Below are 27,944 nucleotides of genomic sequence, written 5' to 3'. Positions count from 1 at the left end.
GGGCGTTGATTTCTATTTAATGAAGCAGAAAGAGCGGATACCAGTTCAATATTCAAATCAAATCTAAAACCGAAGTCAAACTTTACACAAAAAAGGCCAAAAATTTGATTAACTGAAAGTTAGTTCGTCTGTGTGTGTGTGTGTGTGTGTGTACTCACTTCCGGTTGCCCTTTTCATTTGCAGCATTTAAAAGCAGCTGTTTTGTGTTTACAGCTTGTTCACAACTTTGTTCTCAATTGTTGCCTAAAAACAAACTCCTATTTAAGCTCTCTCTCTCTCTCTGTCTTCAACAACGATTCTCACCAACTCTACTCTCTCTCGCGCTCTCACTCTAACTAATATTTTATCTGACCACATTACTCTAGCACATCATTTACACACCGCCCACCTGCTCACCGCAACTTGTAAACAATTATGGCCGACGCCGTTGTGCTCTCAATATTACTCAACACAACCGCAAAAGCCCACAGCAGCAACAACAACAACAACAGCAGCAACAGCAGCAAAAAGAGTGAGAAAAATTCCCAAAATGGCTACACAAAAGCGTCGATCGTCCAATGAGCGTCGTTTGGTCGACTGTGTGGCTGTGTGCTCGTAAGTTTAGTGTGTGGGAATACATAAAAATCGCTTGTAAGTTTATTATTTCTTATTGTAATCTTGTAATCACTTGTGCCCATAAGTCAGTCAAATGGCATTGGCTTAAGCCCAATTTAAGTTTAACAGTCACAATTACACTGCTACTACTACTACCACTGGTGCCTTCCTACTACTAAATGCAATTTAGTACTTTTTAATGCCTCTTTTGCAAGCATGCGCGCTCAGCAAAGAGCACAAAATGCACTCTCTTTCACTCTCACGCTGTTAATGTTGCTCTCATGCTCTCGCTTGGGCTCTCGCAATGCGCATGGCAACGAACAACAACAAAAGCACACTTGTTGAAAATGAAAACGAACCACAACAAAAAGAGAGCAAACAACACACAAACACACGCACGCACACATGCAACTGTAACTGAACTGGTTTCGTTGAGCAAGTCGGCATCAATTTTAACACTCTCGCGAGCTAAAAGCGGAGACTCGGCAAAATGCTGAGCGCAAAATGAATGAGTCGAAAATGTTGTTTATAGATTTTTAGTCGAATTCTGTTATTTCACGTTAAAGCACATCGTGCGCTGCGAACGGATTGCGAACGGATGTTTGTGTGTGTGAAATTAAAATACGTAACAAATTGCATATATACAAATATATATATATATACCACACTCGCACACACGCCACACACACACATATATATATATATAATTTTTTGAAATATACAAAGTGATCAATTTTCAAAAGGTGCTTTTTATTAGACTGAAGTTTGTGTATATTTAAAAATATTCAATATCAAAAATCTATATAAATATTTGCAAATAAATCAAAATAAAACTTTCAAATTTCCCCCGCTCCCTTGCCCCGCACCGCCCCCACGCTCTACTGTAAAAAGAAAATATTAATAAAAGTCACACGTACGTGCCCCAAAACGTGGCAATTCAGGCGAATCAAAAAAACAACCAAAAACCAAAAACAGCCAAAGAAAGAAAGAAAGCAAAAAAGAAGCCAGAAAGTAATTTAATAGCTTAAATTTCGATTCTCATTGTTTTCGATTCCGATTCGAAATTCGCATTTTGCAGCTTTTGGCGCGTAACTCAACAAATCAAAAATTAAATAAAAATTAAATTAAATATATATCGTGCGCAAAATAAAAACATAATAATAAATGTTAAGCAGCTGCAATTAAAATACTTAATGAATTTATTACACAATTAAAATCAGCAGCAGAAGCAGCAAATAAAAATTAATATGCTGTTTGCGTGAAAGTCAAATAAAGCCCATTGAATTATTAATGATATAAATAACAAGCAAACAACAAAAACAACAACGACAACAACCGCAACAAAAAACCAACAACAACCACAACTGCAATTCAAAAAAACAACGACTTAATTGAAAACAACAACAACAAAAGTTTTGAGGCGCAGGCGCCGCTTTTCACACGAGTTGGCAGCACGCCACTGTCAGCGTTGCCAACACCAACAACAACAAAAACAGCAAAATTGTCTGCATTCAATTGCCATTTACCGTTAAGCAAGGGCAATTTTAACTCGCCTGCAGCCAGCTCATAGCTCAAAACTCAACTCAAAATTAAACTCAACTCAAACACCTCCGCCTCAACCAAAGAACAGCCGTCAAAGTGGATTTAACAAACTATAACAAAATGCTGCAATCCAGCAATCATCACTACTTAAGGCCGGATTATATGACAGCAGCCGCAGCGCCGACAGCGGTGAGTTTCTCTTCCTCTTCTACCCCTCCCCTCCTTCTGCTTCTTCGTCTTCTTTTTTTTATAAATATGGATTTAAGCTAAAGCTTTTTATTGTGCTCTCATTCCAATAATGAGTTGTCCGTTGGGGTATATAAAATAAAATAATTAAATTAACAGCATTTGTTGCCATTTGGGGAATATACAAATTTATATAAAACTGTGTATATCAGCGAAAGGTTTTTACATTCAAAACATTAGCTATATAAAACCAAAATAATCCAATTAAGACCAACAATTTGTATATTTCCATTGAAAACATTAGTTGCCAGCTGCGGAATATAAAACTATATTATTCAATTAAAATAAAACTAAAGCAAATTAGCGGGAGGGTTTTTTTAGTTTTAGTTGCTATATTATTATCAAATTAAATCGAAACCAATATTCGAAAACTTTTTGTGTTCTCAGTTGTCCGTTGTGGAATACACAACTATAATTGAATTAAAATCATTTATTTTTATATATTTTCATTGAAAACATTTGCTGCTAATTGGAAAATATGAAACTATATTATTATATTAAAACTGAAGAGCGAAAGGAGTTTCGTATTTTCATTCCGAAAATAAGTTACTAGTTGGCAAATATAAAAACAACATCAATTTTGCAAATTTTAACACACTCAGTTAAAAACAGCGTTTAGGGGCAAATAGAGCAAAGAGTTGCCAGACTTCGTTAAGAATAAAGAGACTCGAGTTTATAGCAATTTATAAATGAACTAATTGAAAGTCCGTTCCATTCATTTCTTATTCATCATATTATATTAATGCTTTATCCTAACTGATTGAGTTGATTCAAATTAATGCCGAAATACTTTCAATTCACTCCATATTTTTATTATAATCTTCAGAATTTATTAACTTAATACTGATTAACTCCATGTGTGGACTTATTTATATCACTCACATATGAATGTCTTTATTTACCTTGTAACATATTCAAACTATTCACAAATCGATGAGTCTAATTGCATCACTGATTTCTAACTCATTCGCAATTGATTGAATTAATGCTGAAATACTTTTAATTCATTAATGTATTTTTATGATTGTCAAGAATTCTTGCTCAATTAATAAGAATTAAATAATTGCTTTTAGTCGAACCTGTTTGTTTTCACTTTGAATAATCGAATCATAGAATCGAGTGTGTTTAGCCAACGAACTGTAATTTATCACAGTCCAGCTAAAATATGGCCAGGTAGCAAATGAGTTGCCATTATTTATGAACTCTATGATATTTCATAAATAATTGAAATGTCGACAGAATTGCAATTACTGCACTTCGCCACAAGCGAATTTATTGTGCGACACAACAACAACAAAAGCAACAATCACAAACAGCAACAACAACAACAAAACTCCTACACATGTCGTTTCTCAGGCAGACATACAGCCAAGTTGGCCATGTGCTTCTGGGCTAAAATCGCTGACTACTGCAACGGCAGCAGCAGCAGCTGTTTACGACGCATGTGAAACGTGGCAAGTGGCAAGTGGCAAGGAAAATCCAAGCCAAATAGAAAATTCGCAATCGTAGCGCGATAAATTATCCAATATCAGCACATAAAACTTATTTATGTTTGTGCATATTAAACTATCTAAATGCATGTAGATGAGACTGAGAGTGAGGGAGAGGCAGAGAGACAGAGATAGAGAGGGCACCTCTGGCAACTGTATACAAATTTATGGTGTAGCAAATTTAAATTTATAATGACTAAACAAACAAATGCAATTTCGCAAATGCAGCCAAACACAACACACAACAAAATACTTAAACTATGGCAGTTAATCAGAGTCAACATCTTTGTTCTCTCTCTCTCTCTCACACACTCTCTATTTTTCTCTCTTACTCCCCACAAGTCTTAAAGGCCAATAAATATTCATTTTAATTTGTGGGTAAATATTCGCACAATGAACAGGAAGAAAAGAAAGCGCACAATGAATGTGAGTGCATTCATTAAGTTTAATGCAGTTTCAGCTGTACTCATTTCATTCATTCATTCACCTCTTAACTAATAGTTGGGTATGAATATAATATGAATGCAGAATCTTCATTTTAATTTATGTGTATATATTCTTCAAGTCGTGCAATGAATGTGAGTGCGCTCGCTTCATCACTTTGATTGAGTTAATGTTGGAAAACATTTAATTCATTTCATAGATGAATGTATTTATATCACTCTTTATAATGATTACTGAATTGATTCTAGTTGGGCATGAATATAATATGAATATAGAATCTTAATTCAAAGCTCATAAACTTTAGAGTTGATTGAGCTAAAGCTGAAATACCTTTGATTCATTTCAAAGATAAACATATTTAAATAAGCACCCAATTTATTCATTCATTTAAATGTTTAAATCACTCTTAAAGAAGCAACTCAAACGAAATTTTGATTGATTGATTGATTCAACTGGTTTCGACTGGTTGCCGAATTATATAGGGCAGCACGTGACCAGTGTGAACTAGTTCCAATGTGATTGAACAGCATTCTAGTTTAATTTATGGCATATAATATAGTTTTTGCAGGTAAAGCAAAGATAAAAATAAATTGAAACTTATTTTATTATAATTTTATCATAAATCGTGAGTCGTTTCCGTTTCTCAGCTAGATCATATCAGAACTAATTTCCTGCCTGCAACAAAAATATCAGCAATGTGTCGAATAACTTTAATTTATATGTGTTCTGCAAGGGTATGCAAATAGTCGACAGTTTTTGTATCTGTTTCTTGTCGTTGTCTTTATAGATAATGTATGCAGGTTTTATAATTTATAACGCTGTCATCTGAGGTAAATTTATTTACTTAACAATCGGACAGTCGCCGAGTGAGTAACCCTTTCGCAAATGAATAAACAAACAAATATATAAATATATATATATATATCTATATATGTAAATGCTATCTGCAAATACGAGTGTATCTATAAATTATTCAATGATTAATGATGCCTGCTCGCTATTAATTATAATGAAATCAAATAAACTAAGCTTGACAGCTGTCAGTGTCATCATTTGTATTTTATTTTTTGTTGCTTTTTTTCTGTGGCGCTCCACGCAATAAAAAACGGCCAACAAAATTATGGCTGACTTTGCAACAACATTTTGCTGTTGATAATTCGCTGTCATATGTGAAAAATGCGCACAAGCGTGCCACAAAAAATGGCAACAACATATGCCAAGTGTTGGATAATAACTCAAACTGAAGAGTCAAAAGCCTGGATAACAGTTCGGTTAACAGTGAGCTAAAGTGACAGGCGCCTTGTGTAAATAAAGTGCAAATGTCAGCTGACCGCAAACATTCATTAATATAATTAAATGTGTCAGTCAAGCGGCCATTTATGCAGTCAGTCAATCAGTCATTCAGTCAGTCAGCCAGTCAGTCGGTCAAACACTCATGACACAATGTTAAATCGCTTAAGCAGCGTGTGCAGTTAACAGTTGCAGGCTAACAGTCAACGCACAGTTCAAGCTGGCAGCGCTCTCTCTCTCTCTCGCTCTCTCTCTCTCAGCTTGGGTTGTTTTTCTTTTCTGTTATTCGTATGTCACTGTTGTTGTTGCTGTAATATTGCTGCCAGCTTTGCGTTTGCGTGTGGCTCTAATTAAAGTGTCATCAACAGCACAGACTTACAACAACAACAACAGCGTAGACATTGTTAGTGATAAATTGCCATTTCTAAAGCTGTCATGTTAATTTTTCGTGCACACTGCTGCATAATAGTTTTCGCCTAAAGTGTTAATTAATTCTTTGAATAACACAAATGTCTGTCGTTTCCTCTATGTGTGTGTGTGTGTGTGTTTGTGTGTGAGAGAGAGGCAGAGAGAAGATAGAAGACTAATGTTAAGTACGCACAGTGGATCACAGCTTAAATGATTCAGCGAGCTGTCAAACATTTTGACGCTCTTTGTTCATTAATTATTATATGGCAATGCTGTGCTTAAATGCTGTTTAACTTCTTGCTCACAGTTGGCAACCTCTTAAATTGTACATTTAGAAATAGTTAACTGCAAAAACCTTAAAAATATATAAGGCGTTTTTGCTCCATGTTGTTATTAGTCAAGGTTGCAAACCGGTTTGGAACCCAATCGAAGTTTCAGTTCTTTTTGTTCCAAGAACCAATCCTTGTTACGAACCAGATCTCAGAAAAAGAGATTCGGAAATTTACTCGGAAAATCGAAAACATAATAATACTTTTTAAAGTTTTAAACAAATTTTATTTGTATGTTTCTTGCTGTAATCCTAATATTATAACTAATATTTTACATATTAGTTTTTCATAAATATTAAATTTATGATTCGAGTTTGAGCTCTCTTTTCAGTCATATATATAATTCTACAACTGTAATATAATTACTATATTGTATATTCATATATATATTTAAATATATAAGAAAACATATAAAAACACATATTTATAAATGGGTTTTTATACTTTACTTAGAGTCAATACTCTATCAAATATTGGTAAGGATTAATACTTGATAAAGTACAAACTCTAAGTAATTTCCAAATAGCCATGCATGTTTTTCAAAATTTGCGATCCCGAACGCGTGCTTTGTGATATCTTTTCTAGCTTGTTGAGATAACAAACCGATTAAAAGTGTTACCAAAAATAAATGTCATTTAACTAATATTTACTGTTCTTTCATTAAGAAATACTTGAGTTGTAAAGCATTATTTTTTATGGCGCCCATAATTATTTTAACGATCAATTGAGTTATGTATAAAACTATAAATAAAAGAAAAGAAAAAAACACAAACGAACAACTAATAAAACACAAAGTGACCATCTTTTATTGTTATTGCCGTTTGTTGCTCGTTTTTTTTTCCGAGCTTCGCAATCAAAAGGCATTTATCAATAAAATTGTTGAGCCGTCAATCGTGCCATTGACGCCTAAGTAAGTCGCCCTCCCTCCCTCAACCCCTTCCCCCCTGCTGCCACCCCCTGTGATTGCCATATTGATGCTAAATGCTTACGTACGATACAAATTGAATGAGCGAAACTCAATGAATTCATTTAAATGCACGCGAGGCATACTAACTATGATAATGAATTGAAACGGCTGCTTAAATGCAAAATAATAACCCGTTTCAGCCGACAAAGAGAGAGACAGAGAGAGATATAGAGTGAGAGTGAGAGAGAGAGAGAGAGATAGCACATAACACAAATTATGGACAGCGATAATCGCACAGCGGATCGAAGACTGCGGGCTTTTTATGGCGCAGACTGCAAAAGCCAATAATCATAAAATACAGCAACAAATTAACTAATAAATTAATATAGAAATAATCATATTAATGTGCAAGCTGATAACTGTCAATGCGTGGGGGAATACCATATGAATATTGATTGGATTAGGGGGTTTAAGGCTACAGCATTTATTTTGCAATGATTTAACTCAAATATTATAGACAGCTAGCGATATGCTCTCTTTTTCTGGTTTTTTGAATTAAATAATAAAGTTTGTTTTGATTTCTGTCTTCTTTCATATTAGGTTTTATATATAAACAAAAAGATAATAATTGTCAGCCCTTTCGTCACTTACAATTTTTTATGCAACAATTTGATTATCATAAATTGATATTTTTCATTTCATTCTATATTAATTGTATAAATTAATTACATATTCGTTATTACTTTTGTCTTAACAATTTTTATGAAATTATAAAATCTCAATATTAATTATGTATTCATTAATACGTATATTATTCATATTCATATTCATGCTATTTTATGTGTATCAATTGAATATTTATTTATTATCTATTTTATTAAAAATTCAATATTAATTATATAAATTAATTCATTTTCGGTCACATTCTGTCCTGAACGTGTTCAATTAATTGATAGAATTTCATAAAATAAAATTATAATAATGAAATAAATACTCATATTTAATTCTCCTTGGATTAAGTTGATGATTCAGATATTTCTGTCCAGTACACGTTAAGTCCAGTCAGTAATCAATGTGATAAGAAAATGCCACTGGCTTAAGTTGCATTAATTTATTTGTATTTTTTTCGCAATTTTTTTTTATGTGGAATTTTTCCCAAGTCCCAAATGGGTTTTAAAGCCTTTGCTGACCATTTCCGATGCGTTTTAATGTGTTGTAAGCTGCGGCAACTTAAATGCTTTTCAAATGGTATCAATCATTAAGTCGTAAGTCGTACACTGGGTCGTATGAGTGATTGCCATAAAATGATATAAATGCTAAGCTCTCCGCAAGCGCACAAAGCCTACCAAAAAAAAGAAAAAAAATGGGCTCTCAAAGCTCAACAGCACATTTGACACTAAACACGCACAAATTGCTTTTGAAGCCAGACCCCCTACAAAAAAAAAATAATAGAAGCCACAAAGCCCCGGACGGATGGACGAACAGCCGGACGTACAGTTGTACGGGGCACATGTTTGAAGCTGTCCGTATTTATGTGTATTTATGTATTGATGTGGTAATGTGTGGGCTTGTGGCCATTGTCCGCACAAAAGGCATCTAATAAAAAGAAACTGAAATGTAATATTGATAAGCCAGAAAGCGGTCAACACTCACACACACACTCGCACACACACACGCCCCAATGCCAATGGGGCTAAATGTGTGGCGCCGGCGATGCAGACGAGTTGGTTTTTGTGGCTGGGTTTGGCTTTCAATCAAATCAGGCCAAAAAACCAATAAACAATCAATCTCAATCACATCAATTATGCGCCGAAACAACTTCTGAGCTGTCCGCTTGTCTTATCAACACATTCAGACGTCGTTTTTTCATTTATTCACATTTTTCTTTTCATTTTATTAATATGGTTTTTTATGTTTTTTTTTCTGGTCAACAAGGCGACACTTTTTTTTTAAACTCTATTCTATTGATGTTAATCATTTTAATTGGCGCCACTTGAGCGGCGCTTGTGTGTATTGTGTGTATTGTGTGTGTGTGTGTGTGTGTGTGCGTGTGTTTGCCTGATTGGTGGCTATTAATTTTTAAGCAGCAATTTGAAAGCGGCTCAAATTTGTTTCGTGTGTTGCAAGCCGCATGCGACCCCACTTCACACGTATTGAGAAAGTGAAAGTGTCCAACGAACTTTTCAACGAGTTTTTTTTACAACGAATTGATAAAAAAAAGTAAGAATGCTGTAGTCAAGTGAGTTCGACTTAGAGATACCCTATTAAATATATTCTAGTTTTAATGGCAAATTTCCCTTTAAAAACTATTAATTATTACTATTATTATAATAACAACATTTAAGCTAAGTCAACTGCAAAATAAATAATAAATAAATTTTAGAAAAATCTCATTTATTTAAATATTTCTAATATTACAAAAATTTCATACATTTCATTCATGAAATGCAAAGAAATCATAAACTAATAACTGCCTTAAGCAGCAACAAAAATGTTTTGAGCAACTTTCTGTTTACTAAAATATATAAACATTATTTAGTTGGGAACGTCAACAGCTGTCGCTTGTTGTTACCAGAACCAGAACCAAGAACCCAGAACCGAGAACCGAGAACCCCATCCATATTCATTACACGCTCGTTCCCAATTGGAAGCTATGAAATGTGAACCATAAAGTTGACAGCAAGTTCATTTAAATAGAAAACGACATGTGTCAAACTGACACTTTTTGATTGTTGATTTTGCCTATGCTCTCCACTGTAAACCAATTTCTTATACTTCAGTCCCCCTTCACCCTGCCACCCTCCCCACCCTAGTGTGCTTGCTGTTGCTGTTGACACTCTTTGAACCCAGACAAACTTGGCTGGTTGACACTTCAAGGCAAGTTTCCCAAGGTTGAAAGAACACAGCACACAGCGAAAAAAAAAAAAACAAAAAAAAATCTACAAAACAAAACAAAACGATGGGAATGAAAATGAAACTGAAAATAAAACAAATTAAATACGATGTCAGAGTTGTTATTTTCAAATGACATGAGCGTCATGTCAAATGCCAAGCAGAATAACGCAGCAAACCTGCTGTTGACAGGATCCCCTCACGTAAAACTACCAAGAATGCCGAGCAAATGTTTGCCAACTAAACTATAACCAGCAGATTCAATTCAAAGTTGCTTGCAACACAGAAACAAAATTAAACTGAAAACAAGATGGCACAGATATGTTGAGAATGTCGATGTTTAAATACCCTTGTACAGCGATTGGATATATAAAAAGTGATGTTATGCATTGTTAGACATTTAATAACTACACTCAGAAAATGATTTACACTACAATAAAAAAAAATAGCCCCAAAATGCAAATCACCCTTAAAATCAAAAACGATTTCGTTTGATTTAAGAAATAAATTGCAGATATAAGGAAAAAACGTTTGTGTGAATTGGAAGGGTTTCTCTTTTATTAAAATTGAAATATATTTCTTATAAAATATCTCAAATTAGTTCTAAAAAGTAGAAATGGAAACACCCATTTTTAGAAAAACTCCTTTGTGAAATTCAGAAAATACTAATGAATTTTGCAATATTTACTGCTGTCTTAGAGTAAACCTTTCGATATGCCTTATGTTTTTTTTAAATTAAATTATATAAATTCATAAACTATCTGAAATATTTGTTAATGTGAAAAGTTACCTTTTGATTGATAATTCCTATGACAGCTATATAGTATAGCCCGATATATGTACTGCCTGAAGGCAACAAATATATTCCAAGTTCCATTAAGATGGGTGGCTAGATCCAGATCCACTAGATCCACAATTAATGCTAGTCAAGAATATATATAATTTTTTTTCGCTTTCAATTATTGATAAAGCTCTAAAAATCCTCGAGTTTTGTAGTTTGTTATGCGAAACATTGTTGAAAATGCAGCCAAAGCATCTAAAACCCTTAACCCCGTAAAACTCTCAGCTGATTGTCATCTGCTGCTGCTGGTGAAAAGTGAAAATGCATTTGTCTTTGCAGACGACAAGATGACAAGCATCTCACGCCTTCCACATCACAACTCCCCCTTCCCCTTCCACCACAACCCTCCACCCGCAGTTCAACAAATTTCCCAGCTGACGCTTATCACGTGCTAAAGATCGCTGCACAAAGAGGCTTTTCACGCTTCCCATTGCCTGCTTATTTAAATTAGCTGCAACTATAGCGAAAAAAACACACTCACCATCTGCAATTCATTTATACAGCTGTCTGCCTGTCCATCTGTCTGTCCATCTGTCTGTCCATCTGTCTGTCCATCCGTCTGTCCATCTGTCTGACTGTCTTTTAGCCTCTTCCGACTATTATTTTTTGTGTACTTTCGCAAAAATTTGCTTATCGCTGTGGAAAAAATCAACCAAAGGGCGTTTTGCGCACACAAAAACTAGTTACAATTTTTAGTCTGCAGCCAACTCGACTAGGCGATACCCTGTGGAATGAGCTTCAAATGAAGCCAGTGTGTCAAATCACAAGCGGCATGTTCGCCAAATGAAATTCAGCAGTGGAATCACAATTCAAAACTGATCTAATTTATCCACAGCCAAAATATCGAAGCGGAACTTCAACTGAATTTAATTTAAAAAACCGACCGATCTTTATGATATATCTAATAGATATAGATCGAAATAGATTGGAATCTCTATCAGAATTGTTATGCTTTTACCTAAATTTAACACCCTCGCATTTCACACTCCGAAAATATCCTTTTAAAATATATATCTATTTGAGAAAACAAATTTACATCAGAATTTTGTTAACCGATTTGTAGGGTCAGAGAAATTGTTTATTAACTTAACTTTGTCTTACATTTTTCATTGCTTGGGCCTTACAAAAGAGTTGCAGTTGCCCTTTTGCCAGTTCACACGTCTAACATACCCTTTTTATGTATATTTACTGAGTATGCCGAATACAAAAAAATGCAACGTCTGAGCACACAGCTATATCTCTTTATTTTCTAACCCCCCCGAGTAATGGATGTGTGTGTGTGTGTTTTGGCTGCATTGCTGGATGTAGAATTTGACTCTATTCGCATATTTTCGCATTTTATTATGCAAAGTGATGGACGGGGGCAGCCAAACAGACTGCAAGACTGTCAGACTGACAGAGAAAAGAGACTAAGTCGTGTCGAGTCTGGTGTAAAGGGCGTCAGCATGTCACTCAACCAGTGGCTGCTTCTCACACCTCTGCTCTCTCTCTCTCTCTCCCTCTCTCTCTCAAACATAGACAGACCAAGTATAATTTCTTTTCTTTCTTTTTTGTAACTTTTTATATACAAATTGTATTCGTTTCACAAATTAAAAAAAAAGCAGTTGTGCAACACAAAACTGTCAGTCAGTTGCCTTTCCGGCCTAAATTGAGGGGGGGCAGGGGTAGCAGTAGTAGCTGTCTGTCTGTCCAGCTGTCTGAGTTGGCTTGCATTGAGGCACTTAAACGGAAGTCCAACAAACACAAAGCACATTTAAACAAGCCAATTTGCAGTTATCTAATTTAGCTTGTTTGTATGCCAAAATGCAAAACTAAGAAGCAAGTTTTGTTTGAAGATTGTATCTATTGGGGAACAAAAGCAAAACGCCATCGAAATGCTCAAAGTTTGTTACTTTTCAAAATGAGCAAGACTGACATGTAAGATTGTTGTGGGCGACTGATCTCGACTACGGCATACCCTGCACCCGACTAAAGGGTAAAAAAAGAGAGTTATAAGAGCAATATGAGCTTACTTTGTGGATTATAACTTGGGTTTTATTATACGATCTTGATGAAATTGATCAATAATATGTCAATGTATACTATATATAGATTGTGGATTTTGCTGCTATCGGAAATCGATAGCAGTTATCGATAGAATGCAACTTGATCTGCGTATGGAAAACGAGAACTTAAATTCCCAATTAGACAGACAAAAAGACATGACATGAAGTCGACTCGACTCTTGATGCTGATCAGGAATGATAATATATACAAATATATATATTAGAGAATCGCAAATGCTTCCCTCTGTCTGTTGCCTATTTTTACAAAAAAAATTACATTTAATGCATTTCAGGGTAAATTAATCAATTTATTTCGCTCACTTCTCGTGTGAAAATTACATGTGAATAATTGTCTTTTTCGTAGGCTTAGTTTATTACAAATGCTAAAAATGCTAAAGCTATGCACACAACGTGGCATGCGGAAATTACATACATGAGTTAAGAAAGTTAATTAAGTCATAGGCAAGCAAACATTATTCATGCAGTAAATGCAAACAAAAATAATGAAAAACACGCAACGTGGCAAATGAAAAGCGAAACCAAAAAAAGAAAAATATGAATAATCGCAGGTGTAATGGGGGGGGGTTGAAGGGAAATTCGCAAGAAAAGTCGGCAAAATTGTCTCAATACGATTCGATTCGGCAGTTGTTCTGTTCGCATTGCTGACAAGTGTTGTCAACGCATGTGTAGGGCGCATAATTATAAATAACACGTAATTAACGCGCCGCAAATGCGAATGACAACTCTCTCTCCCCTGTCTCTCTCTCTCTCTTTATCTCTCTCTAGTGGTGTGGGGTTCACGCGTTGCACGGCGTTTGGCATTTTGACAGCGCCCAAGGCAAACAGTTGACAGCCACAACGCTGACAAGGTGCAAGTTGCAAGTTGTTCGCTGGCCGTTGAAATTATAAAGTGTCATTGGATTTATGGTGGACGACATGCCGAATGATGTCCATATGCTGCACGCTACACGCTGCACGCTACACGCTGCACGTTGCACGTGGCAACATTGTCACTTCATGTGCGAATATCTTGCATATGCAAAATTGGCAAAAATGCTGACAACTTGAAATGCTAATTATTGTCAAATTAATTTAGTCAGCTGTCAGCTTAAATACGGCTACAAACAACGTTTTCTTTTGTCTCATTTCGATTGTTGATTTCGCAAAGAATTTACATATATATAAATATATATATATATATATACAGACCTATATATATATGAATATACATAAGTAAAATTGAAATGAGTGCACACCAGTCTGTCACCGGGTGAATTTATATGCAGACCAAAAACATCTTGGCATTATTATTATACAAATTGCGTGAATTAATGAATGCCGCTTGTAGGCGCAGTCAAACAGTCAAACAGTTGACAGACTGACAGACAGCCAGTTTCTGTTTCTGTTTCTGTTTCAGCTTATGCAAATTGCAACAGCAGCTGTCGCCGAATTTCTATTTCTCTCCTTTTTATTTGCAAAATGGGATTGCCATTAAAAAAAATATTCAAAAATATTGGCGCAATATTTATTTCTTTTTACTGAAAATATCAAATATATTGGATTATATTTGCTAAATTTGCAATAGTATTTGTATAGCACATAAATGTGTTTTGAATTGACAGTATAATATTATTTTATGGAAATGCCATTAAACAAAATAAGGAATATTTATGGAATATTTCTTTATTTTTTTTTAAAATATAAAATATTTTTATTTACAAACAAATGCCAAAATTCAATAGTCTTTGTATAGCTAATAAATTGAGCTTACTTCGAAATTTATGATACTGAAAAATACGGAAATGTCATTAAAAAATAATATTGGCGCAGAGAATTCATTGTTTTTTTTATTTTTTTTTCCTAAATCAAATATATTTCATTACTTTTACTAAATATTATTTATTGCTTGTTTCCGTTTTTGGGTGCTCTAAATTACCCACAATATTTTTTAGTAAATTTTAGTTTCAATTCAATTCAAGCCCCAAAAAATGTTTTAACTGTTGTATTTAAGATTTAGAAAGATAAAGTAACAGACCTGATAATATACTAAAGGCAAACACATTAATAATTTATTTTATACGCAGAGAAGAAAGCAGCAACAAAAATTAATAAATTTAAGTACTTTATATTTATAACTAAGCATTTTAATCAATTAAGCTGTACAAATATTTATACAGCTCATATTTTGGATATATATATATAAAGAGAGAGAGGGAGAATGTAAGAGAGGGTGAGAAAGAGGGAGAGCGAGGCTGGTGTAAATAAATTCGGAAGAGCTGACGCGAGTAACGCCCACATTGACATGTTTCACGGGATGGCGTGACAGGCTCACATTGCGTATGATTGATAAACACATCGCTTGCCCAAATTACACAAAGCTAGACAAAAACAACAGGCAGCTGCTGCTATTTCTACTGCTGCTGATGATCTGAAGAACCTTGAGCTGTTGGGCACCCAAAGTAAAAGCTAATAGCTTGTAGACAGCATTTGTTGTTGGTTTTGTTCCTGCTGTTGTTGTTGCTCTTATATGCGGCAAAATGAGTGATGAGCCGCATAATGGAATATGGCAAATGGGCGTTGACAAGAGGCAATAAGAATTTGTGCGGGGGGAATGCCAAAAGTGTTGTATGATGAACATTCAGTCGTGCTACGCCAAAAAAAAAAAAAAAAAAAAACTGGCAATTAATTTGGTCAAGCTAACAAGGTTAATTGCATTGCGCATATGTTGGCCATAAATTTGTATAGAGGAAAAGTAAACATTTTTGAACACTCGATAATTAAAATAATAAATATTATATAAAAACCACACACTAATTTGCCAGGGCACAAAGTGAAAAGAAGCAGTTAACTGCTGAACAAAGTGGCAAAGTTAAATGTGCGAATTGCAGCGCCAAAAACACAGATGTTAGCATACATAAACAATCAGCGAAAGAGTGTAGAGAAAATGCTTAAGCGACAAGCGTAGGAAAAATAACAACAACAATAACAACAACAACAACATTTGTTAACTGACAACTAAATGGACACGTAATGTTGACAAAAGTCTGACATGAAATCTAACAGAGGGGCACAAAACCCGACAGACCTCAAATGAAAGAAACAGTGACACATGAAAATGGCATTAATGTGTCACTCAAAGCGTACACAGCAGCAGCAGCAACAACCGTAACAGCACCAACAACAGCAGCAACAATTGCTGCTGTGCAACTGCGACAATTGCAATGATATGGCTGACAGTTGTTGCTGGCTAAAATTGCAACATTGCCCAACGCCAAGTGCACTTCACAATGCATGTGTGTGCGTGTGTGTGTGTATGTGTGTGTATGTGTGTGTGTGTGTATGTGTGTGTGTGTGTCAAATTAAGTGGCAACGCCAAAAGAGCATTGCCACACGTAGCCAGCCTCGTATTACCTCCACACACCCCCCCCCCCTGCCCCTGCCCCACCACAACTCCTCTGCTGTTGCTCCCCCGAGTCATGGAATAAGCTTTACTTTTGTGTTGTGTTGCCAACTCTCGAACATATTTACTCGGGCCAAGTTTGACAGTCAAATGACGCTGTCAGCTGTCAATATGACAAGTGTCAGTTTTGCAGCAGTTGACAGTTAATGTGACAGCGTTTGTGCGCCGGGCTAAATAAACTACAGGCATATTGGATTGCACATTTTGAACTCAGTCACTTATTTCTACTCGTCATTTGCCATTTGACATGTTGCACATTTTGCGCTCGGTTGCATTTACATTTGCAATATCGCACTTTGAAAGTGGCACACACATTTCTGCCACTTCTGTGCACTCAACAAATATCTTTTGAGCAACACAATCGAAGCGTAGGTTTCTTTTTTTTTGCAATAAATCGCATTTATCCCTAATTTATTACATTTTTACATTTTCTTTTACTTTGCTGCATTTTTCAATTGTATTTCAGTCGATTTGCTTGACAATTTATCAATCAATCATTATTGCTCGCCCTTACTTTTTATTGCATTCAGTTCATTTAACACTCGCAAAGCAACAAAAAGATGAGAAATGTGTAACGAACTATGTTTCCATTATTTTGAATCTTATATATCATTATTTAGCAGTTGAAATTCTGCTGAGGAAGCTTAATTTTCTTATTCTCTAATCATGTCAATATAATTTATTTACTTAATGTGCGCTATAAGTCCACAATTTTTTAAATGGGACAGCATAATAAAATAAAACTGAATTTGCAAATAATATTAAAGCTACAAATAAAAAAATCAAAGATTATATTTAAATGAAAAAAATACAATTTAGAATACATAAGAAAAACATTTAAATTCAAATTGATATAAAAAGATATATTAAAATGTAAAATAATTCAAAATTTATTGCAAGGTTTGGGAAAACTCTGAGAAGACGCAATCAAGGCTGAAAACCCGTTAAGAGAGATCTTTAAATAAAGAGATTAAAAAAAAAAAAATAGGCAAGTCTCTAAGCCTAAGAAAACAAATCCCTGCGGAATTCGAAATATATTAAAGTATATTAAATAATTTAAAAAAAAAAAGGAGAAAGAAAAAAATGTATTTTAATAATGAGTAAGAAATATTTAAAGTGAGAGCATGTTAAAGTGTTTCAAGCTGCGCTTTAATAAAAAAAATTGTTTGAATGTAAAAGAAACTCGCAACGTTTGTGGGTAAATTATAATTTATGTAAATTGTGAGAAAACGGCGCGACACCAAGGAGACAATATCTTTGTGCGAGTATGAATGTTTTAAGAGCATTTATGTAAATTCTTTTTTTCTGGCGCTGCAAATTTATTAGCGCCACGAGAAAAAAGTGAGAAAAAGGCAAACACAAAAAAGGTGTTAACAGATAATGGCTAAAATACACATAAGTATTAAGTATGTGCGCAAGCCAGTCATTGCCAGACACACACACACACACACACATACACATACAGACACACACACACCCAAAGTATAAGTACCCAAACATCTGCATAAAGTTTTATACAATTTTTATCGCTTATTTTATAATTCGCAACAAAACTGCAAAGCGTCTTGGCAAAAGACGACGACATCGTCGTCCTCCCCTCGCCAGGGGCTTATGCAAAGCGATGTCGACGTTGACGTCGACGTCGACGCAGGCGTCGCGCAATTTCCGCTTTTTATGCTTATCCTGTAATTCATATTTATAGCAGCTATTTTTGTATCGCAAGGCAGGCTTCGCACAGGAAGCAACACTGGCAGCAGTGGCAGCAATGGGGCAGCCGCCGCATCCACACTGAGCCGCAGCATCTTTGAAAATTGCATTTGAGAAAATATGGCCTGGATCCGGGTAGAGAGCTTGCTGAATTGCATTATCTACGTAGATAAGTTTTATTGCGGTTGCCCCCGCATAAATAATTTAAATATATCAAGTCTTTGGTGTAACTACCACACATCTACCCCTACCCCACCATCCCCTCACTTTAACGCCCCTAGCAGATATTAAGTACTTCACATGGGGCGAAAACACTAAAGAATTTAATTCCTTTTGAATTGCATCGAACAGAAACTAACTTTTACTCAAAATAAGCTTAGAAGACCGAAATTTGTTTATTCGTTTATGATCTCGTTTTGTAATTTATTAATTTTATTTGCTGGCTCCAAGCGAAGAGTGTTTTATTCTTTTTATAATTTTTTATCTTTTATATATACTCCATATATATTAATGCAGTATACTAAAAACTGAGGAATATAAATTTATATATTTCTTAGAATGCATTTAGTATGCATAGCAGAGTAAAATAAAAAAGTAGTTAAATAAAATGATATACGCTTAGTATAACGACGCATATTCGGTAAAACTTCAAAAGCCGATAAAGCAGCCATCAAATTTCAATTTGGGAAAACAATTTCAATGTCTGGCAATATTGAGCATTCGACACAAGTATTCAATTGAACTCAACTTGAAATGTTGAAGCCACTGCGGCTTGTTCACATTTCATGGGTTTTTGTGGATGGCTGTCATTGTTTCAAAAGTTTCAACATTTTGTTTGTCATATTAACATAAAGTATGATTTTTTGAGTGGCTTCAAGTGCACAGTTGATCGTCTTCGACTTCTTTGTGTGCCCCTCTCCCTCTGCACAAGCTGCCTCCCTGCCGCTCTATCTACCTGCCTGCCTCACGATTCCCAGTCGAGTCGAGTCGAGTCTTCGCGTGCCTATTTGCCCATTTGTTATTGTTTTTATTTGTGCTTAATATTATTTCAAGTGTACATTTGCCCCGCCGTCTAAAGTGTGTCGATGTGTCATATGCTGTGCCACAAAAAAAAACAACAACAACAACAATAAAATGAGCTTAGGGCATTATTAAAATGCCGCTGTGTAAAATGTGACACATTTAGCATTTCATGTTTATTTTTTAATACTCGAATCATTTTCTTTGACAGCTGTGAAATATTGAGCAAATAGCCGAAAAAAACACACTCGTCTACTTATAATTGAAACTACAGTAAATGCTGCCTATAGGCGAAGGAAAAAAAACACGATCAACGCAGAAAGGGGGATTTTTATTGTAAACAATCTTAATGGAAATATGACAAAGAAGAACCCAACGTTAATGAGACAAGTTTGTAAGGAGAGTTTTCAATTTGAAAAGATGCTGAAAATCACAATATTAATATTTATAATAATATAATAATGAACTTACAGATAAATAGATAAGGTGATCTATAAACTATAAGTTTCTTACATATAATAATAATAGTAATTATCCTAGAGATCCATCTTAGAGTTAATGTGTGATTTAAAAGCTTATTATTATTATTATTATTGTTAGTATTTCTAGTAGGCATCATAAAACTGGCATCTCGCTGTGGCGACCTCCGCGCAAATACGCTGCGTATACGTTATATTTTGAGATGTGCAGCTAAGCGCTTCAGACTTTTATGGCGCTCACACACACACACAGAAGATAAATGCACAGCTAATGCCACATACATGTGTTTACATATTTGCAGTAATTGCCATTGTAAATAGGGACAGGAAATGTGGCTAGCTGTTTAGTTTTAAGTGTCTAATTAAATTATTCGCATTTAACAACCAACTGTGACTTGATTGTGCAAAAGCCATGACTAAACCCAAGTAGCCGACATGGAATCGAAGCTTTTGTTGCTTGTTATTTAATTGTTTGTACTGTTTGCACACATTTTTCACAAGGTGTAACATTTTAATTAACACACAGCTCATAATTTGTGAGCGGCAGCAAAAAGCACACTGAATTTTATTTTTTATTTAAGTTCATTTCGAAATGTGTGTGTGTGTGTGTGTGTGTGTGTCTGAGTGTGTATAATTTGTACAACTAGCACAACGAGTGCTAATTAAGTGTGATAACTGCCTATTTTTTATTTTATTGTGTTGACTTTGTTGAATTTAGCACTTTTTTGTTGCAGCTCTTTCAACGCAACTCTGTTAGACACATAGAAATTGTGGGGCTATCATTTTTCTACGGTACAGGCTTTAATTAGCCAGCTCAAGCCCATCAATAGGTCTTACTGCTTACAAATATCTTCTTCTTTGTTTTTTGCATCAGTAAAAAACGCCGCCAGACAAACCGCTGGCGTATCAATAAACGGGCGAATGAATAAATATAAGCCTCAATAACAGCTATTGTTCAATCATAAATTAAACAAGCCCCATATGGTGTGGCTGCCTATCTATAAGCGAGTATAAATAATATAAATATTAGGCGAGAGTGTGCACACACACACGCACACACACACACACACTACACACATACAGACACACACTCCTCACGCAATATTTATGAAGTAAATCAGAAACAACAACAGCAAATGCGAGACATGAATACGCCTAATGCCAAAAATCAATACGGCAACTTTATCAGCGTTCATATAAATTATGACTAATTGTGCTAAAAACGTGACAGAATGGCCCGACTAGCTGCCATAATTAATAAAATGTTGATACCGTTCGTGGAACGAGCTTCAGCGAGGACTACCCCAACGAGTGCAAGCGAGAGGCACAGTTTCCGGGTAATCGATTTGACATCAAATACCATTTAAAAAGGGGAGCAAGGCCGCTTGTACTCAGTGACAACTTGTGCCTTATTTCCTGTGGTGATTCAACGAAGATTCCAAGAAATAGCTGTTCTAGACGCAGTCATTAAAGTAGATATAGATTTATAGTTGTGCCAAAATGTACGAATAAAAAACTCTGGAAGTTTGATACAATGAAGTGTGTAACGGGCAGTATATATATTATTAACCACTATCAACACACGAGTCAAACTCTGAGACTTCCAATTTGGAATATAAGTTATCGAATACCAAACACAAATTAGGTTTCTTCATAAATTGTATCGATATCTGCACCCGTTTCACGTATTTCGATACAAATCGATTTCCGAAAGCTATAAATGACTCAATTGTAATAATAAAAAGTAAAAATATTTAATTATAATAATAGTTATTTATTCGAAATAATTAATAGATTTAAAAACAATTGAAATATTTAAAAGCTGTGTCCAGATTTTTCAACAATTTGGAAGAATTGTATACGTTTTTTGCTTAGTAGTCAACATTTTAAGAATGAGTATTTTGCAAATGGTATATTTATGAAACTCAACTTATCCTGGCCATAATTACATGCATATGAATACATATAACTGTAAGAAGGATATAGAGTTACTTCAAGTATTTCTTCTAAAGTCGCCAAACTAAACACGTTTTTTGATTGCATATAAGAACACTATCGGCCACTATCGGAATACCATATTTATGCATATAACTCCATTTTTATGGCAACGTGTCTACGTCAAATGTGACACATGTGTTACCCGCACCCAATATTCAGAGCAATTTACATCATAAATATAAGCGAAATAAATATTTATATTTATAAGAACTTTTGTTCACCCGCTCCATTGCTGGCTACAAAGCGTCATTTCCCAACTTGGGTGAATTTTGCGATATTGTTTCAACTCAGTTTAACGTAAATAATGCCCGCCTTAAATATGGTCCTTATCGTGACACTACAAAAATAAGCACAAAAACAAGCCACACGCTAACATTAGGGTATTCACACACACACTCACACACACACACACACACACACACACACACTCACATATACACACACATACAGACGAAGCAAGTGTGTACATAGGACAGAAAAAAGCGCTTAAGTACCGATAAGAAATTTGCCATTTTTACAATAGTATCATAATAATTTATGGCGGCCCATTGAGTGTTATAAAAGCTTCAATATTTTGTAGTTTATGACTTGCGCCAGTTGGGCATGGGCGTAATTACACACACACACACAGGCAAACACACACACACACACATTACACATAAGCTGTACGTCATTATTGCCAATGTGCGCTGGGCCTTTGTTAGTAGAAATGAATTATGGCTCTCAACTCTTTACTCAGTTTAGGTTTTGGGCTCCCTCTCTCTCTCTCTCTGTCTTTCTCTCTCTCTCTCTCTCTCTCTCTCTCTCTCTCTCTCTTTCGCTGTGTGTGTGTGTGTGTCTCGCCTGCTGGGCCATAATTTATGGCATGCGGCGAAATGGATTTTATTGCAAAAACCATGTTCGAGTTTATGGCACAACTGTAAGTGGGTAATATTCATTTCATTTATATGCACTTTGCTTTTGTGCCTTGTGCCTTGTGCCGGCATTTCTCGTACTGCAAATCGCTAGTTTTCACTTTTCAGTGTAGAAGGAAGGGAGAGGAGAGCACTAAAACAATGATTAGTTATTAGCCATGATTAATGCGCAATGATTAGACCGAAAGAGGTGCAGCCTCAGCGTAATCATTGCCAATATTACGTTGTCATATTTGATGACCATTTTATGGCCAGCAATTTCATTAAATGAATTGCACGAATTGGGAAATTATTACTCCAACAAATTGGCGGGGTTATAAAACTGATTAAATGCGCGTACCTTAATCAAACTGTGCTCAACTCAACCCAACCAGAAGCATAACCCAAAAATGGCTAATGACGAATCATATTATTTCCATTGCATTAGCTCATCCCACAATCGTGCCTGGAAGATATGAAAGCGACCTCATTTAGCTATTTTTATGCATGATTAAAGATTAACAAATAAAATGATAAAAATTAATCTACTGTGAATGAGAGAAGGGAAACCATATTTAACAAATAAATATATGCAAACAGAAAATACAATGTCTTAAATAAATTAGTTTTTTAACCTCTTAATTCAAATGTAATCTGAAGTCTTTTAGTTGATAGAATTATACTTTTATCAAGGTAAATGAAAAATAAAATAAATAGTAATTAATCTAAAAATACTTAAGCTAAGTATTCCATGTTTACATATTTGATGTTTTATCAATTGAAGCGTAGATATTATATACAAATTATTCAATTCTTATAACAAATACAAAGGAATCTTAATCTGAAATTAAATATAGTCATTTTTGAATAAATCCTCCCAAATAAAATCTTATTTTACCAAAAAATAAATTACTCTAAAAAAAATACTTAAACTAATCTTGAAATGTTTGCATTCACTCACATTTTTTTATCAGCATAAGCATAAATATGATTATTTAAAAATCATAAAATAGTGGCTATATATATACATTCCCAGTTCTCAATCGTTTCTTCCGCTCTATTATGCCTTTAGGCAGAAAGCTTATCTTATTTTTAGCGCCCCGTGGCAATAATGGTTGGGGCCCCCACCCAAGTGAGCTTCTACCCGAAATGCTTTCACACTACATTTGCGTCGTAATTTCATATTTAATGTACTTTTTATATCGTTTATTTGCAAACGTTTTAATAGCCCCATAATTCCATTTATTTGGCCATGCCGGGCATATTTATGGCACTCAGCCCTTATTTATGATGGAGCCCCAAGCGAAAACAAGGGCAATCTAAGTTCTGCTTTTCGGATGTGGAGAACAACAACACCAAAAAAAACACCCAAAAAAATGAAAGCGAGTACTCGTACTCGTACGAGTGTTTTTCATGATCACGCCGGAGTGTTGGCCCAAAGATTAAGATCAGACATCGTGCTGAAAATGCACAAAGTTGGCGACCGAACCGTTAAGGGAAGTGTTTAAGGAACAAAAGTGAACCAAAAGTGTGCAAAGACAATGCTATTAAAGGCGACAGTGGTTTTTTGCTCTTATCTGATGCCGCCTGGCACGATACGAAGACTATAACAGGCCCGGGCTGGCAACAGTTGCCTTACCTTACCCTTTTTCAACATCCCTCTACACTTAAAAAAAAAAGATTGCCCTAAATTGAAATTCACCCTGAAAATACACAATATTATTTTTATAAATAATTTCTAAACATTGGGAAAAAATTTTATAAACTTATGAACTCTAAAATTATTGCGATTTAAAATAATTTCTATTGTTAAGAAAAACTTTTCTAAATTCAGAAACAGTTCATAAAATTTACTAGCTCGGCTTTTATATTTGAGTTTAGTTCGAAATGTGAATTTATATAGTATTTAAAATGTTTGTTTAGATGAAATCATAAAATACAAATATTTAATAATAATATAAGTATCAAAAAAAACGAATATAAGTATTCTACAAGGCATACACATAGACAACAACTCTCTGGAAATTACACATATTTGATCTAAATTTTAGAAATATCCGCACTGAAATTTAGAAATGCAAATTTTAGTTTTTAGAAACTTTACAAATGTACTATCTGAATAATATGGCGACTAAGCATTGATGCCAAATTTGTGGCAATTTTTCGATGAGTGTACTTAAAGATATATATGCATATGGGTAGCTGGCTAATAATTTTAACTCTTGACTGACTTTGTGCCTCCTTTTTGTGTTTCTTGGTTGCAGCTGGACAATAAGAGCAGCCCGTTGGCGCTATTGGCGCAAACATGCAGCGCCATCGGTGCGGACACAACAAATCCGAAGCTGCTCGCGGCGAATATTGAAAAGTCGACCAAGCAGCAGCCGCATCAGGCCAAAGGCATGGCTTTGAATATGGGCAATGTCAACGGTTTGGCCGGCATGGGGGGGGATAATGCACGCGATAAATCCTCACCGGTTAGCAGTCATTCATCCAGCGTCAGCACCGGTTCCGTTGAGCAGCAACAGCTGCCGCCGGCACACAGTAAAACACCCAGCACATTCAAGCCCTACGAGACGAACAACAACAGCAGCAGCAACAATAACGATTGCGGCGCCACAAATCTCACCAGCAGCAGCAGCAGCAACAGTGGCAGCAACCAGCGTGTCAAGACGCCCAAAGCGAGTGGAATTGCCTCCTCATCCTCAACAAATGGACAGCAGCGTTGCGATTCAAATCAAAGTGCCAGCAGCTCACAGCGCGAGTCGCCAAATGCATTGAATGCCTCCACAGCCACCGCCACCGCCACCGCCAACGCCTCCGTCTCTGCCTCTGCCTCTCTGCGTCGCACACCCAACACACCGGCTCTGCCCCAGCTAAATGGCAGTCCGGTGCAATCGTCCGCGCCAGTGCGCAGCAATTCCAAAGAGTCGCCAGCGATGCACAGCCCGAGTGCGGCAAGCTCGAGTCGGCTGCAGGAGGCAGCCTATGCGGCAGCCAAGGAGGCAAGCTATGTGAAGGCGCTGCATGCAGCCAGCCAACAGGCGAATCCCTCCACAGGCTCCTACTATCCGCCAGGTAAGTGTCACCACCAACCCAATCAACCCAAAAACACAAATGCAATAAGCTTCGATTGAGCCAAATTAATTTTAGTTTCACTTCAAATTGAAAAACAAAAAACAACAAAAAAACAATCGCATGACTAAATTTGAATGCAAAAGATATTAAGTGAAATTTACTCAGCTTTTGATTTATTATACTATACACAAGAAGTAGATTATATATATATTACCATCCGTAAAACCTTTCGCAAAAACTGAAGACTATTGAAATATTGTGCCTAAAACACATGTGGCTAAAATATTAAGCTTCAGAATGAGAAATAATATTCAGAGTGTCAAAAACCCCATTTATCGTGGCATATATTTAGATCATTTAATAACCTTTTTCTTATTTTTAATGGGTGCAGGGTATAAAAACTATTTCAAGCAAATTCCAGCAATGCTAAATTGCCAAGTCAACATATTCTAACCTTTATAAATTGCTTAATAATTTTAGCCAAGTCAAAATTCCACTTTCATTAAATGTTGTTTTCGAACTCTTGAAATGACATCTCTATAAATATACTCTAAAACTTTCTAAAATTCCAGGGGAAATTTCTCTAAAATTTCGACAAATTTTTACAATTTATGGAGTGCTTTTAATTGTGTACACAGAACTTTAATATTCGATTTTACGTCGTCGATATTATTATTATTAAACATTAGTCTGTCAAGGTTTCGTAAATACCCTTAGGGCATTTCTTCAAGTTCTTCAAAATTAAGAACTAAAAATAGAAGAAATAAAGTTCAATTTGCTGTGATCACTCTTTTTATTTATGAATACCACATTTAACATCACTTTTACAATCGTATTTCAAATGCTCGATCTTTGTGAGTCAGTCTAAGTTAACACGACCTGTTTATTCTGTGCGTAATCCACAGGCTATGGCACACCTTATCCGATGGACTTGATGACAGCGCAATCGTTGATGTCGCCACACCATGCCATGTTTAAGGCCTCGGCTATGAATCCCTATCTGAGCTATGCCCGGCTCAAGGGCCTCTCCGACCAATCGGCTATGATGGCAGCCTCGCAGAACGTGTGTCGGGATCCCTACTGTACAGGTTGTCCAGCTAGTCCGCATTATATTAACAAGGCCGCCGGCCAGCCCTGTCCTGCCGGTTGTCCGCAGTGCGAGTCGGGCAAATCGGGTGGCAACTCTTCAGCTGGTGGCAGCAGTGCGGCAGCAGCGGCGGCAGCAGCAGCAGCTGCATCATCGTATCATGCCCAGCTGGCGGCATTGGCAGCGGCGTCCCAGTTGCCGTACGTGTGCTCCTGGATTGGCAGCGATGCGGCATATTGTGGCAAACGATTCGGCACCTCCGACGATCTGTTCCAGCATTTGCGCACCCACACCGCCTCCGTGCCGGATGCAGTGCTCAGTGCGGCAGCGGCGGGTGGCATACCACCGAATCATCCGCTATTTCAACGCACCTATCCGACACCGCCGCTGAGTCCGCTTTCGGCGGCGGCCCGTTATCATCCATATGGTAAGCCATCGATGATGCCGCCATCTCTGGCACCGCCTGGCATGCCCGGACTGCCGCCACATCCTGCATTGGCGCAATACTTTGCGCCGTATTCGTTATACGGGCCACGTATGGGTTCCTCGCATCCGTAGTCGGAGTTTGGGTGGAGCAGTGGAGCAGAAGTTTGAGCAGCTGTTCAACATTCAGTCAAATCATCATTTTGCTTGAGTTGCTCCTGGGGGGCTAAGAGTGCAGGTCAACTCACTCGTGAAACGTGAAAAGCTAGTGATCTAATGTACGTTAGTTACATACAAATGTTAAAAAAAAAATAAATAAAAAATAAATAAATATAAATATATATAAATATATATATATATTAGCTTTAGGCGCTGCAGCAAGTTGAAAAAGTTCTATTCAGAAAAGGAAGAAATGGATATGCCACACAAATCAATTTGTTCGACAGTGTGTCTCTCTCTGTGTATGTCCCATTTAATGCTTATGGTAATTTTAAATATTATTTATTAAATTAAAAACAAAAGAAAAAAAACACACACACATATATGTATATATAAATATATATATATATATATGATTGCATATGGCAAACCAATTATGAAATGAAAAGATTGTCCAAAAACTAAAAGTTGTAAAAGTCTTGTACATTATAATATTAATATAATATTATAATATTATATAATATGAATCTATGTTTATGTATATGTATGTAAATGTAATTATGAACACTATTTTAAAGTTCATTTAAGTCACTACAACAAACATCAATAAATCAA

At 35.8% G+C, this 27,944-nt stretch overlaps 1 protein-coding gene across 1 annotated transcript; it reads left to right on the top strand.

Annotated features, from left to right (window-relative positions):
• Positions 1–1,961: 1,961 nt before the first annotated feature.
• Positions 1,962–27,647, top strand: LOC6566673 (zinc finger protein Elbow). The gene is made up of 3 exons (XM_001992827.3): positions 1,962–2,325; positions 24,850–25,660; positions 26,566–27,647. Exons 1-3 carry the CDS (start codon positions 2,257–2,259, stop codon positions 27,303–27,305), a joined length of 1,620 nt encoding a protein of 539 aa, XP_001992863.1. The 5' UTR covers positions 1,962–2,256; the 3' UTR covers positions 27,306–27,647.
• Positions 27,648–27,944: the final 297 nt, after the last annotated feature.

This window comes from Drosophila grimshawi, unplaced genomic scaffold (genome assembly GCF_018153295.1).
Source record: "Drosophila grimshawi isolate 15287-2541.00 unplaced genomic scaffold, ASM1815329v1 contig_1377, whole genome shotgun sequence".
In the NCBI taxonomy this organism is placed as follows: domain Eukaryota; kingdom Metazoa; phylum Arthropoda; class Insecta; order Diptera; family Drosophilidae; genus Drosophila; species Drosophila grimshawi.
Note: the sequence above shows the minus strand (reverse complement) of the source record. Positions and strands in the feature narration are given on the sequence as shown.

Bases quoted from the DNA above. Each gene is read 5' to 3' on its own strand.
- LOC6566673 (XM_001992827.3), top strand. From the start codon at position 2,257: ATGCTGCAATCCAGCAATCATCACTACTTAAGGCCGGATTATATGACA. The intron at 2,326-24,849 runs GTGAGTTTCTCT...TCTTGGTTGCAG, and splicing joins CAGCCGCAGCGCCGACAGCG to CTGGACAATAAGAGCAGCCC. The intron at 25,661-26,565 runs GTAAGTGTCACC...CGTAATCCACAG, and splicing joins AGGCTCCTACTATCCGCCAG to GCTATGGCACACCTTATCCG.